The sequence below is a fragment of the Polyergus mexicanus genome, unplaced genomic scaffold, assembly GCF_030449975.1.
Source record: "Polyergus mexicanus isolate NDT 795.1 unplaced genomic scaffold, iyPolMexi1.0 SCAF_4, whole genome shotgun sequence".
NCBI lineage: Eukaryota > Metazoa > Arthropoda > Insecta > Hymenoptera > Formicidae > Polyergus > Polyergus mexicanus.
Window position 1 is genome coordinate 7849529 of NW_027223324.1, and position 17802 is coordinate 7867330.

Consider the following 17802-nt stretch of genomic DNA (forward strand, 5'->3'; position numbering starts at 1 on the left):
CTTGCAACTAACGCGAAGATGTTGGAAATTTTGTTTGCGTTCATTTGTTACAAAGCGAGAAGATTTGCAGGCATTAAGAGCAATATATGTAAAGTGTAATCCCTTGCGAATATAAATTTATATAGGTATATATATGTTTATATAATATACATTTACATACGTTTTGATATGATATTTTTATACGCATGTATCGAATAGGCAAATATAAACGTCCGAACGAAACATTAGTTATCGGAGATACGATGTCGGTCATCGGTAAACAGTCCCGAAACGTTTGATAGGGTCTCCTTTTTCACATTCAACTTTGCTTTTTTTTTCTCTCTCTCTCTCTCTCTCTCTCTCTCTTAACATCGACCCTTTCATTTTATTTTATAGTATTGTTTCGGGTATAATATTTCCGATCTATCTCATATAACGGCCGTCACACAATTTGGTAATAAATATCAAACCGCTTTCGTGGGGAGATATCACATTCGACATTCATTGCGATATCACCGCCTGTCAGTAAAATAGTCTCGCGGTAAACTTTCGAAATTTTGGCCTCCCTAGGATGCTTCTCTTTTGATATGTTTGATAACATTTGAATTGTTTTTTATTCGTCACCCGCATGCAAAGTGAACGTAAATGTTTGTAGACACGATAAAGCGCCTCGTATCAAACTACAAACATTGAAGGTGGGAACGGAGTCACACTCGAATATCGAGCAATTTAGAGCTTGAACGCAGGAAATAAAGAAGAAAACTTTGCTCTTGTGGATTACTCACTATTATTACCAGCACACGTCTGACCGATGAATCCACGAAGCCAGTCGTCGTTGTTCTCGTCGTCGTCGTCGTCGTCGTCGTCGTCGTGTAGTTTCCGTTACCGTTGGTCGCTTAATGCGAATTTCACATGCATAGAGCGAAACGACGATGATGACGACGGCGAGGACAACGGCAACGGGCAAAGTGCGGGAAAGCGATGCCAGACACGTATCATTTTAAAATGGAATGGAGAAAAAGGATGGGGAGAGAGAGAGAGAGAGAGTACCGTTGCGCAAACGGCAGCCCTTTACGTGCAAAAGCGCGATCTTTTTTTTTACACGTCTTCCACCCCTCCCTTCATTACCCCTTGATTTTTTGTCCCGTCCCCGTGCGCCAGTCCGTCGACTTTCATCTACCGATTTTTTTTCTTTTCTCTTTACCCTTTTTTTCGCCGCTTGCACGTTCTCGCACTCCGACGCGAGGGTAGGGAAGGGGATGAAAACTCGAAACAACGGTACGCGCGAAGGGGCGATTTTAATACTTTACCTCGTGAGCGCGAGGCGGCTCAAGGTGGCTTTTATTAATTCGTTTCGTGTTCACGTTAACTCGTGCGCGGTCCGCTAATTTGCATCGAGTCCATTTTTATTTGACTTTACGTCTCTTCGCGTTCGCGTTGCTATCGGCCAATTACGACAGCCGCTTGAAAGCACGCTTAATAAGTTTTATCTTAAGCGCTATAAATATCGCATTATAATGAATATATGGTATACAGAACTTTTCTAAAATTTATTAATATTATTGTAATAAATTATTAATAAGAAGATGTAACACTACTGTATCTTTTTTCTCTCTCTCTTTTTTTTTTTTTTTACGAGAATGACATTTAACAACTTGATATTTTTGTCTCAGAACTAAATATTAATCTTAAATTAATCATAAATTATTATCATACTAGCAGTTGCTATATTGATTGGAAGATTTCAAATAATTGTCGCTAAATTATTGACGCGATGTCGATTTTATTAAAGAAAATAATGAATATGTCTCTAATCTCGTCTCTGTACATTTGACAGAATAGTGAATTTGACAGATCGAGTTGAAACGACAAATAAGTGAATAAATATTCTGCATGTCTTTCAAGTGTTGAAAAATGCAAAAATATATTTAAAAAGACTTATAAAATGTAGAAAGGTCATATGTGTTTTTAGGGAAAACATTTTTATTATATATATATATATATATATATATATATATATATATATATATATATATTCTTTTTGTACAGAAAAAATCATTTTACATAAATCTATTGTATTGATTTAGTAAGAGTAAACTCGTCGATGATTTGTCGACAACTGTTTCATACACCAGTCGGGAATCACTTAGTATATTCTACGAGACAACGAAATAAAAGCGAATGAAATAGCGAGGTAAAACATCGCGTATTACCAGCGCGTAAGAAGCGAATAATCTCCGATCTGAGCACAGCGTTCATACTAATGCGTTAACGACGGTTCTCTCTTTCTCTCTCTTTTCTCGGGGAATAGAGATTTCGGTCCTGCCGCAGCTGTCAGATGAACAACTGGCAGAGTGTGCATCGTTCGGTCCGCGAAACGGTTGGGCAAGTGCATTCGCCGTCAAGCGAGTTACATATATCTTTCCCTCTGTATGCCAGAGGCCGAGGTAGGAGAAGAAAGGAAGCGTACGTGCCGCCGCTCGTGTAACCTCAAACGAGACATCCACCTGCCTCCGTCGTCGAAATTATTGCGGCTTTTTCGTTGCCCGAGGCGAATTCACGCTCCTTCGTTCCGGACGAATTATATATCTGCGAGAAAAGTGAATCGTGACGCGCTATCACGAAAGCGGTCCAGCTGTTTTATGGGAAAAACGGTACTTCATATATAAACAAGTATAATTGCTGTTATTTTTTATATTCGTTTCTGCAACGTTTCTGTTGAGCCTGATTTCTCGTATTTAATTTTTTCATAGACGTACATTACAAGTACAATGATATTCTCCGGTAAAAAAAATCGCAGAAAATGATATTTTGCTCTACGCAAATAATTCGCTGACCCTTCTCGCTTCACCATTTTTTTTACACTCTTTTATATACTGGCCATTATATTTATGTAGATATGTACACATGCCATAAAAGGGAGAAAAAGTGGCGGAAATAGAAGAAATGAGAAGGATTGTGTTTATAAATAATCTTTCTCATCCTTTTACAAATACTTCTCGCGAATATTTTTGATGTATTTGCGTTTCACAAAATTGCCAAACTTTTGCCCCCAATATCGAAAGCGAACACGAATATTGGGGAAAATAATGGTATGAAAAAAAAAAACTTTGGTCTCTTTCAAAAATATTTTATACTATCTCTTTATTTTAATTGAATTATTTTTAACTTACCTCTTTGTATTTTATCTTCCTTTAGTCTTTCAAATATTTTATCAATGTTTGAAAAGTCATAGCGGCTATTAAATTATATTTAAAAAGCAATAAAATATATAAAAGTAATTAATAAACAATAAAATAAAATAATATATACAATATATACATAAATTATTAACAAAAAAGGAATCAGAGGGCAAAACTTAACTCAAATAAATTAAAAAAAAAATAGCTTAAGCTATCAAGCACATTCTGTATAAAATCTTACTGCATCAAAAACGTATAAATATACTTTTTGTTTGATAAGTACTTTATGATATCGTCCACGGTTGTGTGACGCTAGCGAATAGCTTCAGGCTTTGTCGAATTTCTTCGAGAATAAGAAGCTTAACTCACGCGGACGCGGACGTATCCAGATTTCTCCCGAGCTTTTTCTCTCGATGAGAAGCTGTACCCGCGGGTCATTCATATCGTAACAAAGCGCATTGTGTCTCGATGGATCTTTAACGGTGCTCGCAAATCTCGGCTGTTTTGTGTTTAAATCGTATTCAAAACAATATTCGTACTTGATTGAAACGATTAATGAATCGTAAACATAATCGATATATACATACGTCACATATATGCGCGATTTAAAAAAAGAAAAAACACTTTCTTTGGCTAAATTTTGCATATATGATTGAAATTTGTTTAATTTTTAATTAAATTAATTTTTGGAAATTTTCTTTTTATTCTGCTATTTAATCGAGTGGAATCGATATATATATATATATATATATAAAAGATTGAGAAAAAGAGAGAGAGAGAGGGAGATGAAAAACTCGACGAAGCGGCCACTGTGAGGGGCAATTTTGGCGCGTTGAAACATCTCGATAAAATACTCACATATCGCACGCAACGAATTTCGAACGTGCGTGTTCGATGGGTCACGGTGTGTCAGTTAAGTGGATCAGAGCCCGATCGGAGTTGCTGCGAATCGCTTTCATCATCCATTCACGCCGCGAACTCGCGCGCAGACTCATAAATACCGCACGACCGCGCGTGACGGCCGCGTGCGTTTTCCCATGCAGACACCGTGACGTAAATACTTGCCTGCATTTTGCGATACAGAGAATCACACAGCCCGGAGATGGTCGGTTCACCAGCGCGTGTTATTCTCTACGTGAAGAGGAATCTGAAGCGTGTTACCTCGCATTTTCTTGGCTCTCTCTCTCTCTCTCTCTCTCTCTCTCTCTCTCTCTCTCTCTTAACTTAATTTAATTTAATTTAATTTTTTTCATTTAAGATATTTATGTACATATACAGATCTAATGTGCGCACACACACATACGACATTCTATAAAAACCACGAGAAGGACGCGAAATGCGGAGTATTTCAAGAAACCTTGGATCGTTGCTACTTGCTTTGAAATTGCTAAACAATTTTTTCTTCGAAAACATTTGCGTCACCTTTTGTTTCAATTAATCTATTTTATTTTCCATTATTTTTTTTTTCTATTGTTTAATCCATCAGAGAATCGCTATTCTCTGAAGAAACTCTTAGAATTCTATCACGCGCGCGCGCGCGAGAGCGTCATTTAGTGTTCTGCTTTGGTGCACGGGCTTAGTGGTATCACGGGCAAGCGGAGAGTACGGGTTTATCGATTTTTCTCGTCCACATAGCGGCGAACATTTTCATCGCCGTCGGTATCATCTTTCGCAATATAGTGGTTGCATTATGGCGCGTTATAATTACGAGCGTTTTACGACGCTTTCGCCAAAGCGGAATAACGCCGGCCATGCGCGCGCTTTACGCGTTATAGTGTACACACGAGATACGTCGAGTTGCACACGTGGAGTACTACTCAACGATGGGGGGGGGAGGGGGTGCTTGACTGACAGCCGACTGACTGGAGGCGGAGAGACCGGATGAGGTTGCGCGAGGTCAGGGCGGATGAGAAATCCCTGACCTGGTCACCTACGTCTTTCTCTCTTTGTCTCTCTCGTTTTCTTGCATTTACGAAAATTTAGGGTTTAATTAATGAAACACGATATCCTGTCTCGCTGTTCGAGGAAAATATTTATCTTATTATAGGATGATTTAAGAGGGAAGATCGATAATTCGATCAAATATTTGTATGTTTGATAAAGTGATCTCTATTATTTCAATTATATAAGGAAAATAATTTTTCTTTTTTTTTTTCCAAACACTTGCAATTTTTTCTTCATTTTACTTGTATTTTTTTCAACTTTGAAAGAACTGTATACTTATATATTTATACTTATACTTGGAAAATTGTATTTAATTAAATTAACATATATCACAATTTTTAACAAGATTGCCTATCGTATCTCGTGTTAAACTAGACTATAATTAATTTCATCACGAATCTCTCTTATCACACCTCAGCACAAACTAGGAATTATTATCGAAGGTAGAAGTTAACAGGGCGATCTGTTCGTCGCGTCTCTATAATCAGCGCTAACAATCGCTCTCTCGACGATCCCATTGTACCCGTTGTCGTCGATGCCATTATTCTCCAAGTACGCGCAAGAATTTCACGCGCGTCGAGTTGCTTTCCGAAATGTCGATTCAAGCGCATCCGCATCAAGGAGGGCGCGCACCTTCATTACAAGGGCGCGATCGGCAAGCGCGAACAAGTCTTCCGGCGCTAACAAGCGGACGTGATTTATAGCGGCGCTCATTAATCACGTTAAGTTCTACCTCTTTCTCCTTCCGCGGGTGCAAGACCTCCTTTTTAAACCGCGATTCGATCTCATTGTCCTTAACGGACAAAAACGAAACGCGCGGTTGCTTGCCGAAAGAGAGAGAGAGAGGGGGGGGGAGGAGGTTCCAGAACAGAACAGGCGGTTGTATTATTGCCCGTGTACAACAACGTGATTCATATTAGCGTGCGCGCACTATACGCTAAATTACCAGTCGAACACTGTGTGTCGTAAACTCGGCAGCCGCCTGTCCCTCGGTGCATTAATTTTTGCTAATTGCTCGTGCAATCAACGCGCAAACGTACATATATGTATGCATTTATACGTGTGTTACATATACGCGATGAAATACACGACGAGAGTTGAGTCCGCAGACTGCATCGGCGACTGCGGTTTCGATCGCTGCTGAGTCGCGATGCTGATCTTTGTTTGATAAATGACGGGCGAGCTTTACGGAGCGCCACACTGTGACACGATTGATTCGTTATGTTTTTCAAAGTTATTTATTTATATAAAGAACAAAGATCAATCAATAATATATTTTCCGTTTCGTTCGATGACCTTTTGCCATCTTTCGGTGAGTCTCATAATTCCCCGTTTGTAGAGGGACCTGTCTTTATTGGCGAAAAACTGAACAAGGTGCTGATTTACCGCCTCATCTGAATTTAACGTTATTCCACGCAAGGAGTTTTGAAGAGAGCGAAACAAGTGGAAGCCTGACGGTGCAAGGTCAGGCGAGTATGCTGGGTGGGGCAACACATCTCATCCAAGCTCCAATAATTTTTGACGGGTCGCCAAAGATGTGTGTGGTCTCGCGTTGTCGCGATGGAACACAACTCCTTTACGATTGACGAGCTCCGGACGTTTCTGAATGACAGATTCGTTCAAACTATCCAATTGCCGACAGTACACATCCGAATTGATTGTTCGGTTCCTTGGTAGGAGCTCAAAAAACATTACACCCTTCCAATCCCACTACACTGAGAGCATAACCTTCTTCTGATGAAGTTCTGCTTTTGAAGTCGTTTGAGGCGAATCATCACGTCGGGACCAAGACCGTTTGCGTTCCACATTGTTGTAAACAATCCACTTCTCATCACCAGTTATCATTCGTTTCAAAAAAGGATCGTTTTCTTCACGTTTCATGAGCATATCGTAGATGTTTATACGCGCCGTCAAATGAACTTTTTTGAGTTCACGAGGAATCCAAATATCGAGCTTGCTTACGTATCCCAGCTTCTTTAGGTAGGCGTGAACACTTTTTTGACTGATCTTCAATGTTTCTGCAATCTCTCGTGTCGTGTAACGTGAGTTTAACTTGATCAGTCTTTATTTTGTCGTCATCAACCTCGGTGGGCCTTCCTGACCGAAGAGCATCTTTGAGATCAAAATTACCAGCGCGGAATTTCTTGAACCAGTTTTGGCACTGACATTCTTGTAGAGCATCGTCACCGTAAACTTTACGCAATTTTTCACAAGCTTGACGCGCGTTCTTCCCTTTACGGAAGTAAAACAGTAAAATATGGCGAAAATGCACAGTTTGGTCTTCCATCTTCAACTTGTTGTAAAATCTTCAAAACTCGACCAAATCGCTCAATTTTTTTTTTAGAATTTAGAATTAAACCGTCAGCTGTTAAACGATATATGACAAACATATGTGTGAATGACTCTAGTACTACCAAAACTGAACTAATGCCATCTGTTGCAAAAATACGCAATGACTTTTTACTCAACCCAATATATATTGTCGTCATCCTTACATCACCCCTCGCGTCGTGTTCCATTTAGGCGTTTTACCATTTGCCGTCGGTTGAAATCAGCGAATTTTTATGGCGGCCTTAGCTCACGCAGCGCCGTCGCAGTCGCCGTATATCTATTCACGTTATCTCGTAAAGAACACATTGAACTGTTTTATGATAACTCTTCCTTAATACAAACCTTTCATACGCATGATTTTCGCGTAAAAGGACGACACTATAGTTTCGACGCGTTCAACAAACAAGTAATAAAAATATAATCGTTTCAGATAAAAATGAGTAATTATTTCTAAAACAATTGAAGATATTTGTATTATTTTTGATTAATTTTTTTTATGAAAACTTACAAAATATCTCAGAATAAATCCGGCAAACATTTTCGAAGAAAGAAATTTGCGATAATTTTGAAATACAATATAAATTTCTACATTAATGATCAGTGAAATAATCCAAGTGTAGAATATTAGGGGGGGGGGGAAGTATTTTTATTACCCAACGAGCCGTTCGCTTTCCATCGGACATATTATTAACGTAGAAATGGAGGCGTATATTTCTAAACATCTTCAGTATTCTATCGCTTAAATCATAATTTGCGTAAAGAAACTTTTATGCAAATTCCGATTGTATTTTACACAATATGTCTTTATCATTTGTTAAAAATATATGTTTAAATCAAAAATGCAGCGTGAAAAATTAAGCGTGCGCGGTGACAAGCCGCGATTTCCGTCGGCGACGAAATGAATTTCTCTCGGTGGAAGGTTTAAGCAGCAATTAGCACAGCTTCTGTGTGTGTGTGTGTGTGAGAGAGAGAGAGATTCGTTAAGTTAATTGAGAACCTCCACGTGATCCTTTAATTAAAAATACGGTAATTGGTAATATAACTCGCCGAAGAATCTGACGTTAAAATATGACTTAGCAAGGAATCTAAATTACCTGAAAATGCATTTAAGTCCTTGAGTGCTTACGTTGGGTTAATTCGCACCGGGCAGAATTTTCCTTTTCATTTACATTCTTCTCTTTTATAAAGAAATATGAAGGAAGTTAATTTCATGAATATACGCGATCTTGAATTATTAAATGCTCATATTTTGAGAATTCAATATCAAGTTTGCATAAACCAAAGATATAACGATTTGTGTTTCCTTTTTCCACGTAAAATACTTAAGAATTATTATTAAGGATAATTTTCGAAGATATACATATTGCGTAGATTACAATATGATGAAATCTTCTGCTCGCGTCACGCTAACGTCTCTTTATCATTGCTTCATTTCAGGCCGATCCCGACCCGCAAATCCAGTCTAAGTTGGGCAACTATCACCTAGTGAAGCATCTACTGGACGAGCCTAAACGTTTGATCGGCATCGACGGTATCCCGCAGAGCCCGGCGCCCTCGCCGACGCCCTCGGCCCACAAGTCCAGCACAGGCAGGAACTGTTCCCCGTCCTCGGGGCAGGAGTTTAAGAAACCGGGCGGACTCAGGGGATCGAGCGGCTCCTCGTCTTCCTCCACGGCCGGCGGCTCGTCGGCCACGAGCCACCAGCAACGGGGCGGCTTCGTCAAACCCGCTGACGGCAAACCGCCCTACGGCGGCCGGGGTGGCTATCCCGGTCAGCCAGTCAAGCACGGCGGTGGCAGTAACGATCATCGCAACCACGGCTTACTTCCGGCCAAGGGCCCCCCGCCCCTTGTACCCCCGCACGTACCGCCCGCCCTTGTAGGGAGCAATGGCTCTTTGCCGGTCGGGGGCAATTCCGGCGGCGGGAGTGTCGTCGGTGGCAATTTCAGCGGCGGTCTCGCGAGCCGTACTCAATTCGCCGGCCGGCTGAAGCTGATCGAGGTTAACGTGAGTATCGATTTTTGCATCTCTCTCTGTATCTTTCTCCCTTTTACCCTTTTCGCGCGTTATGATTGTCAATACGCTGGTTTTACGATCGTTTCGAATGCGATCTACGTGCGCGATGATTGGTCGTCCCTCCAGAGAATGGACGATATAATATTGGCCTTTCGGAGGTAATATTTTGATCGTTTCGTTTCGAGCAGAGATTGTTTACACGCGAGATGTTTCGGAAATCGCGTGTTTCCTGCGTACTACGGGGATAAATGAACGATAGAGAAATATTAATATGATGATTGACATCGTGAATAAAAATTCTGTCGGTAGGAATTATGAAGATCTGTCGTGAGAATGTCACAAAGATTATGAAAAAGAAGAAATATATAAAAAGCTTAAGGTCAATGTAAGGAAATATAGACACACAACGAGGAAATAAGAAAAAGTTCTTAAATATATTTATTTATTTTAAATTAAAAATTATATCGCACGCGCGCGAGGATATGAATAGAAAATACGTGTAGAGGTTATATGGAATTTTTAATATATTTGATACGCACGTCGAGAAGATTAATCTGAAACTTGAAAGCATTCCGTTATAGTATCGAGAAATAATCAATCGTGCAACAATCTTCATAATTGATACGCTCGGCGTTAAAAAGGAACGAACTATGAATAATATTTTAAGAGTATGCAGTTTCATATACAATAATTTGCATTATTTTAGATTTTGTACTTTTTCTTTACTTTGTCAGTTTTTCCCACATACGCGATAAGAAATCTACATAAATTTTCGCGGAGACAGTATTTTCGAAATTAATCGATCATTTAAATCACGATGAAAAACACATATGTGTGAGTTATTTTATTTAGAAAATTAAGATTTACAAAATTTTAGAATTTCTCGCTCCGATAGCATCGATTTTTATTTAATACACTATCAATAGACATATTAGAGGTCCTTCGATAAGTACACGGGTACCGCGGCGATGACGTCGCAACGATGCCAGACTCACAAAGTCCCGAACTACTTTAATAGCGTGTCTCGCCAGAGTTGCGATTATTTGTCACGTAAGAAGATTAAGAGCGAAGTTTCCGCGACGGTCGATGCTATTGTCGGCACTTTACTAAACGAGACACTGTCGAAATTAACAAGTTGCTAAGAATCGTTATGCTATCGCTAATCTAGCTGCATATTGCTCTTTATTTTACATAAGGAGTTTTCTATAATATTTAATAACGATAATATCAAACAAATTGAAGATTTTCATTCTGATGATATTATTTGTATACAAAAGATCAAGTAATTTCGAAATTTCAATTAACCAATATAAATGAATAATTTTAATAATATCTTTTAATATTTTAATAATACATTTTAATCGCCGATACTATAAATTGCTATAATCTTCTTCATACGTATTCGATCGTTGATTAATTGAAATAGACATATTTTATAATTAATTTATTCTATATATTTTTCCGATATCTTTTTTTTTTTTTTTTTATTTAACGACAGAATAACGTTATAACGAATACACGAAAGCTAAGAATCATTATGCTATCGCTAATCTAGCTGCATATTGCTCTTTATTTTACATAAGGAGTTTTCTATAATATTTAATAACGATAATATCAAACAAATTGAAGATTTTCATTCTGATGATATTATTTGTATACAAAAGATCAAGTAATTTCGAAATTTCAATTAACCAATATAAATGAATAATTTTAATAATATCTTTTAATATTTTAATAATACATTTTAATCGCCGATACTATAAATTGCTATAATCTTCTTCATACATATTCGATCGTTGATTAATTGAAATAGACATATTTTATAATTAATTTATTCTATATATTTTTCCGATATCTTTTTTTTTTTTTTATTTAACGACAGAATAACGTTATAACGAATACACGAAAGCTGCTTTTAAAAATTAATGTAGTACTCTGAATTATTCGCTTTACCGCATCAAAATCTTCAATTATCAATCACTCTTCGACATTTTGAGCGCGATACATCATTTTCGCGTTCAAACCAGTGAATCGCGAGATGCACCTTTTCTTCTCGGCCGCAAATCGCAGGAGGAAGATCAAGCAGCTACGGCATTAATCACCAAGGAGCTATAATAAAGAGGTTATTATCTTTCCTTCCCCTTCTTCTCTTCCTCTTCTCCACATTGAATCTCTACTCCGTGATCATCCAGCTAGGTATCAAACGAAACCAGTTGGCTCGACAGGCTCGTTGACAGAGAATGAATTGCTTTTCAATGGAAATCCACCTGAGGCGGGGGAGGTCCAGAGAGAGGGGAAGTTTCGAGACGGCGGGTCCTATTACGCGTGGCTTCTCGAGGTGCAAATTTCATTGAGATTGACTATCGATCGTGTCTCCTACGACCCCTTCGTCCTTCTCCCTTTCGCTCGCATTGCCCATCGAGGGGACGATCGGAATGCCTCTCCTTCTACGGGTGCTTATACAATTAGAACTGGCTAGGTTCTGAGTGCATCTCATCCCTCCTTTCTCTCTTTCGCGTTCTTCTGGAAAATTGATCCCCGTTTGTCCACGTAATCGTTCCTCTAGTAGTGCTCACTCTATTTTGAGCCAGCATTTCTTTTCTCTATTCCTTTCTTTGACAATGGACGGCGGATCGTTCGCTGCCGAGTCGTTGGCCATTCGTTCTCATCCGCGAAATTGGTTCGGAATTACGCGCGAGGAAGATGGAAGAGGGAGGAGGAACGGGTATGCGGTTGACAACGAGGGGGTAAATTCGTAAGCCAAGTATCGTTGGACGTTACGCCGTTAATGAAAGCAATATATCTCGTCTTTTTCTGTCTAGTATCACCTTTTCTTTAATTTCTTTACCTTCCATTATCGTTTCTCATTTCGATTCTTTTATGTTCTTTTTATCTTGAATATCAATATCCCCATTTTATTATATATTAAAAAAAATTAAACTTTCTTTCTATGTATGCCATCGTTAAAAATGTTTTTATATATACGCACATAAGTATAGTTTAAAGGTAAACATGACAAAATTAAGATTCGGGATTAAACCTCTGTCAACAGATTTAAATAAGATTCATTGAAATTCATAATATGGTAATTCATTATTGCTTATAGATTTGTACAGCCATGTTTTCTCTTTCTCTTTCTCGGCTTCCGCTCTCTTCGGTTTTCCCATTTTCCGCTCGTTCCCTTTTCATGATTATCCGTCTCGTCCGCTTCCATTTTTCACCCCGTTCTCCGCAACGCGATGTCCTCCGGCTAAAAGTTACTAGACACTCTCAACCCTCGTATCCCGTGCCACCCACCCCTCCTCCCTCTTTTCATCCGTCGTTTCAGCCATCTCACGCATTCGCTATTGTTCCCGCGTTTTCTTTCTGGGAATGACTACTCGCCGTTATTCGTAATACCACCCTTTAGAACGTGTCCTCCCACTCGTCTCGCTCCCAGCCCGCACCCTTTTCAATGCCTTCTCCTCATTTCCGTCCCGACGTTGTTGATTAATGATCGCTCGAGGAGGCTCGTGATAAATCGTGGAGAAATCTCGCGAGAAGAGCAGATTCTCTTCTGTGCAAATTAACTCCGGAAACGCGTACGAGACATCTCGAATTTGCTTCTTCGCGTGCGAGAAAAGATTTAATTCGATTTATCGACGAAGTGAATCTCGTTTAATTTTATGTTGCAAGTACAAAATCGAATCCGAATTTGAGCACAATGATTTTTTCACATAATTTTATTTTATAAATATTCTTCTTATATTATATATTTTATATAAATCGTATTAACTAGTATATTTTAATAATAATATATGGTGTAAAGATAAAGTAAAGATAGATGAGTTACATGACATAATCATAAAAGTATATCTTTTTAATCTTTTTTTTTTTCAGGGGTCGAATTCGCGATCATCAATTGACAGTACAGATGTGGAGAACATTCTGAAGGTAAGTTCTTTATATATATATATATATATATATATATATAAAAATCTTATATTTAGACAATTATTATAGCAGGGCTATAAATAACTATAAAACTAGTACGTGAGTTTTTTGTCTCGCATTAAAAAAATTGTATAAATGACGCACACGAGAGCATCGGAGAAATCAGTTAAAATATTCTATAAAATTTTTCGAAATTTTTCTAAATGTTTGCGAAACATGTGCGACCTGCTCTGAAAATTGATTGCAGAACAGCTCTATGTGTGTGACACTTTGATGCGGATAAACACATTACGATCGAACATTACGAGACGTAAGATCGCCGAGCTATCCAATGTCGAGCTTCCCTTTCCCATCTCGATGGGAGATTCATGCTCGATCAATAAGTCAATCTTCTTGCCGATACAAGGCTATCTTGTAACGAATCGATTTATCATTCTTCGTTCACTTCCGGCGCGTCCGATCTTCGACGGCGATATTATGTCACGCCTTCGTGAGATAAACATTCTCGATTTCCCGTTAATCGAAACTTCACGAGAAGTGACAGTACAACTTTCTCGCGGCCAGTAGTTGTCGCGATTTTCGGAAACGAAGATATAGATTTTGTATTTATACGCGAACACGAATGGATTTATCTCGCACTCTCAGGATAAGAAGAGTTTACATATCCCTTTTCTCCCATGAGAAAAGATTGTGTTTGCCTTTTTTTGTCAATAGAAAATCTACGTTTTCGACTTGTGTCGATTTTCAACTAAAAGTACCGAATCTCCCTCGATATTCTTCGTTAATCTAGAAATTAAGAAAGGAGATTTGCGTTTGTCTTACTTGTCGGTGATTTTTCCGCTCTTACTTGCAAAGTTTTTCTCCGCGTTTCCCGCAAAAGTTCTTTCCAGCGAAAAGTGCGATGAAAGCACCGTTATCGTCGTTCGCGGTTTACGGAAAGATCGCTCTTGGATTTCTTTAAGTTTGTTATTAATTAATGTTGATTCGATTTTAAACGTACTGTCCGTTATTTCGCTTAATTATTAATCGAGTAACTCGTGGAAAATTTAAAATTACTGAAAAATGTCAATAAACATTTCAGCGCTTCAATGAAACTTTACATTCGTTTGCCGATCGAAGCTGCTTTACTGTCTCCTATGTGCTTCAATGGCTTGTTAATAGAAAATTTATTAAAGCATCTCCATGTGAGGACTTTCCCACAGGTAATCTTATCACATCCGTGAAAAGTTGTTTGACAGTAGAGATGGACAATCTATAGTCACGATTATTTATTGCATTATTTTCGTGCACAAGTCATTCAAATGGTTCGAATATTAATCTCGAAGAGTCATGTATAAACAATTTATAAATACAAATGCCAACATTATTATAGTTGGCCTTCTATTGTTTTTAAACGTACGAAATATATATTTATATAATATAATATATCCATTATATTAATTATTAATTCCAATTTTTATAAATATAATATAAACAAGTAATATAATATTTTAAATAATAAAGAAACTAATGTGTGTTCTGTATTTTTCTCAACATTTTTTTTTATTTTTTTTTTTTATTTTTATTGTAAAGCAAGTAAACACCTACTATTACTCGCGCTCAGATGATACGATTATGACAATCGCCTCACGCGAAATCGTAAATACTTTTCTAAACGTCCAACGGTAAAAACGGCATTCGCGCGGAAAGCACGGCTGTTTACGCGCCTGTGAGAAACGGAATTACGGTGGTAAAGAACGCGTCTTCTCTCTCATCGAGAGAGAGAGAGAGAGAGAGCGCTCCGAACTGCGCTCTGACAATGGGAATGCGCATCTTCCTTGCTTGTTGCCGCATCGCGGAAAGCCTCTCTTGTACGTACTCATTCGCGATCCTATCGGCGCGGTAAGACACGCGAACTTGGATTACTTTCTCGAAGCAAAAAGGAAGCGATAAGAGAAGAGGGATGACGAAGTTTTTGAGCCGCGCGAATTTTTCAGAAAATTCCAATTTAATACGAAGTTATATTGGGTGAATGCATAAGTTCGTGCCCGATTTAAATATAAACTTCAATAGATTATATTTTAGAGATAACACTTTTATTAATCAATTATATAGTCTCCATTCTTTTCTACAATGGTTTTCCAACCATCTATAAGCTTGTCGATTCCATTTTTGAAGAAAGAACTTGATTTTTCTTGAAAAAATAAGTTTGTAAGGTGGTTTTTGACAGCTTCCTCGGAATTGAGATTCTTGCCATTTAAACTATTCTGCAAAGACCGGAACAGATAAAAATCTGAAGACGCAATATCTGGAGAATATGGCGGGTGCTGCAGAATTTCCCATTGCAACTCCTGCAGTTTTCCTGCAGCTTATTCCTTTCAGTCAGGAGATGCGGCACCCACGTATCAAGCTTGGAAATGTATCCAAGCTTTTTTAAATGACGAAAAGCGGTTGAATTATCGATGTTCAGCCTCTCAGTAATATCCTCAGTTGTAATCCTTGGGTTTCTTTCCACTAAGGCATGCACAATGTCATCATCGATGCCAGAAGGCCGTCCAGAGCGGGGTTGATCCTCCATGTTGAAATCACCATTTCGAAATCTGCCGAACCACTTTTTGACTGTTCGGAGAGCAGGAGCGCGGTCCAAATAAACGCTTTGAATATTTTTTTGTGCAATCCCAACACTCACGCCTTTCCGAAATTCATATAGCATTACATGCCGCAAATGCACCTTTTCGTTCTCCATTTTTAATGATTTCTCTTATGCACAAATGGACTTATCTGAACAATATCTGACGCTAAATTGACATGAGACAACGTCATCTATTCGGTGTAAGCAACAATTACCACACGAAAGCAATAGAACTCCGCCATGCAGTAACTTAATGCCATCTATGAAAATCGGGCACGAACTTATGCAATCATCCAATAATTTAGGGTAAAATTAATTATTGTTTTGAATATAAAATTATATTTGTTTGCGAATTTTCTTATTCAAATTACTTTGTGACATTTAACTATGTAATAGAATTTAATCTGAACGCTTAAAAAAATATTTAAACACGACTATCATATTATCCTCTTTAAAAAGTGCGAATAATAATAATAATATTACAAAGTATACATTATGAAATTACGGATCATAAAACGATAGACGTATAATATACCTTAGATCAATGAATACAGCGAACCGGCTAGATTATCCGGGATAAGTAATTATGGTCGTAAATGCAATTCAGATCGACGGAAGGGTAAACGTTTCAGAACGACATGCGGATTTATAGCGCCATTTGCGCGCGACGCACGTGCGAGACATCCGCGTTTTACGTGAAATTTCCACGAGTATGATGAAAACGGTGAACGAACGAGAGGAGCGAGAAGAGTTCTCTCTCCAACGTTCTCTCGGCGTTTCGTACGCCGCAATGATTTACGCCGATTGTCATGTCGTTTTTTCAACGACACATGACATTGTCATCGCGACGGTCGAGCCGAAAATAATCAGCCCGTACGGATCCAATCCTTTGATCACCGACGAATCCTACGGGTAATTCTCGACGTTCCTCTCTCTCTTTCTCTCTCTCTCTCTCCCCCTTTATATCGTTCTCTGGATTCGACATCCGAGTATATAACGGGATTTTAGCAGTCTACTGCGCTACCACTAGTGGGGTTGCTGGAGGATCAAGCGAAACGAGTTAGGGGTCGGCGGGATCGTATGCTAATTTATGGATATGGTTTAATGGCGATTACGGGCTCCGATAACACCGAACCCCAGCAGCAGTCGTAACGTTGTGACAGTATCAATTTCACTGCCGCGTCGCAGGATTGACGCCGCCCCGACACCTTGCTCATGATTGATATCTTTTGTTTCACATGATGGTTCGCGTGAAATCACGGGACAATTCCTCGAGAATTTCTCTTTACGGGAAAAAAAAAAAAAAAATCAATCCGAGTTAAAATCCCTGAAATTATTCAACAATAAAAACGAAAAGAAACTTTTTTTTAATGATACTTTCGAATTAACTTGAGGCTTTACTTAAACCTTCATGATACCTTTGCAGCAACGAAGATTTTGTTCAAATCTACATCAGAATATCATTATGAAAATATTTCGTGTTAAAAATTTAATAATCACGTAAGTGTATACCATAATGGCAACGTTCCCCAATTTTCAAACACAACGCAGAGGAGCAAACGGAGGAGAAGAGGGGGGGGAGAGAGAGAGAGAGAGAGAGAAAAGGTGCCGGGCGAAAACGCAATATTATTAATTCCTTTAAAGAAAAAGTGACCGCATTATAAAAGAAACTGCTACTGGATCTTTCTCCTCCTTCCCTCCTCATTTATTTGACGAGGCAGGCTCGTATACAACAAGGCGCCTCGCCCTCGAGGCTTTTCTACTTTCAGCACAAATTTATGACGATGCTGCCTATATACCGAGAGA

At 38.6% G+C, this 17802-nt stretch overlaps 1 protein-coding gene across 4 annotated transcripts in view; it reads left to right on the forward strand.

Moving 5' to 3' along the window:
• The window catches only part of Lilli (AF4/FMR2 family member lilliputian), a 228358-nt gene that overhangs the window by 128205 nt on the left and 82351 nt on the right, over nt 1–17802 (forward strand). For all 4 annotated transcript variants that reach the window (XM_070293985.1, XM_070293987.1, XM_070293986.1 and 1 more), the window contains exons 3-4: nt 8874–9443; nt 13332–13385. In XM_070293985.1, coding sequence (XP_070150086.1) covers nt 8874–9443; nt 13332–13385 — 624 coding nt within the window. The remainder of the gene's footprint in view (nt 1–8873; nt 9444–13331; nt 13386–17802) is intronic.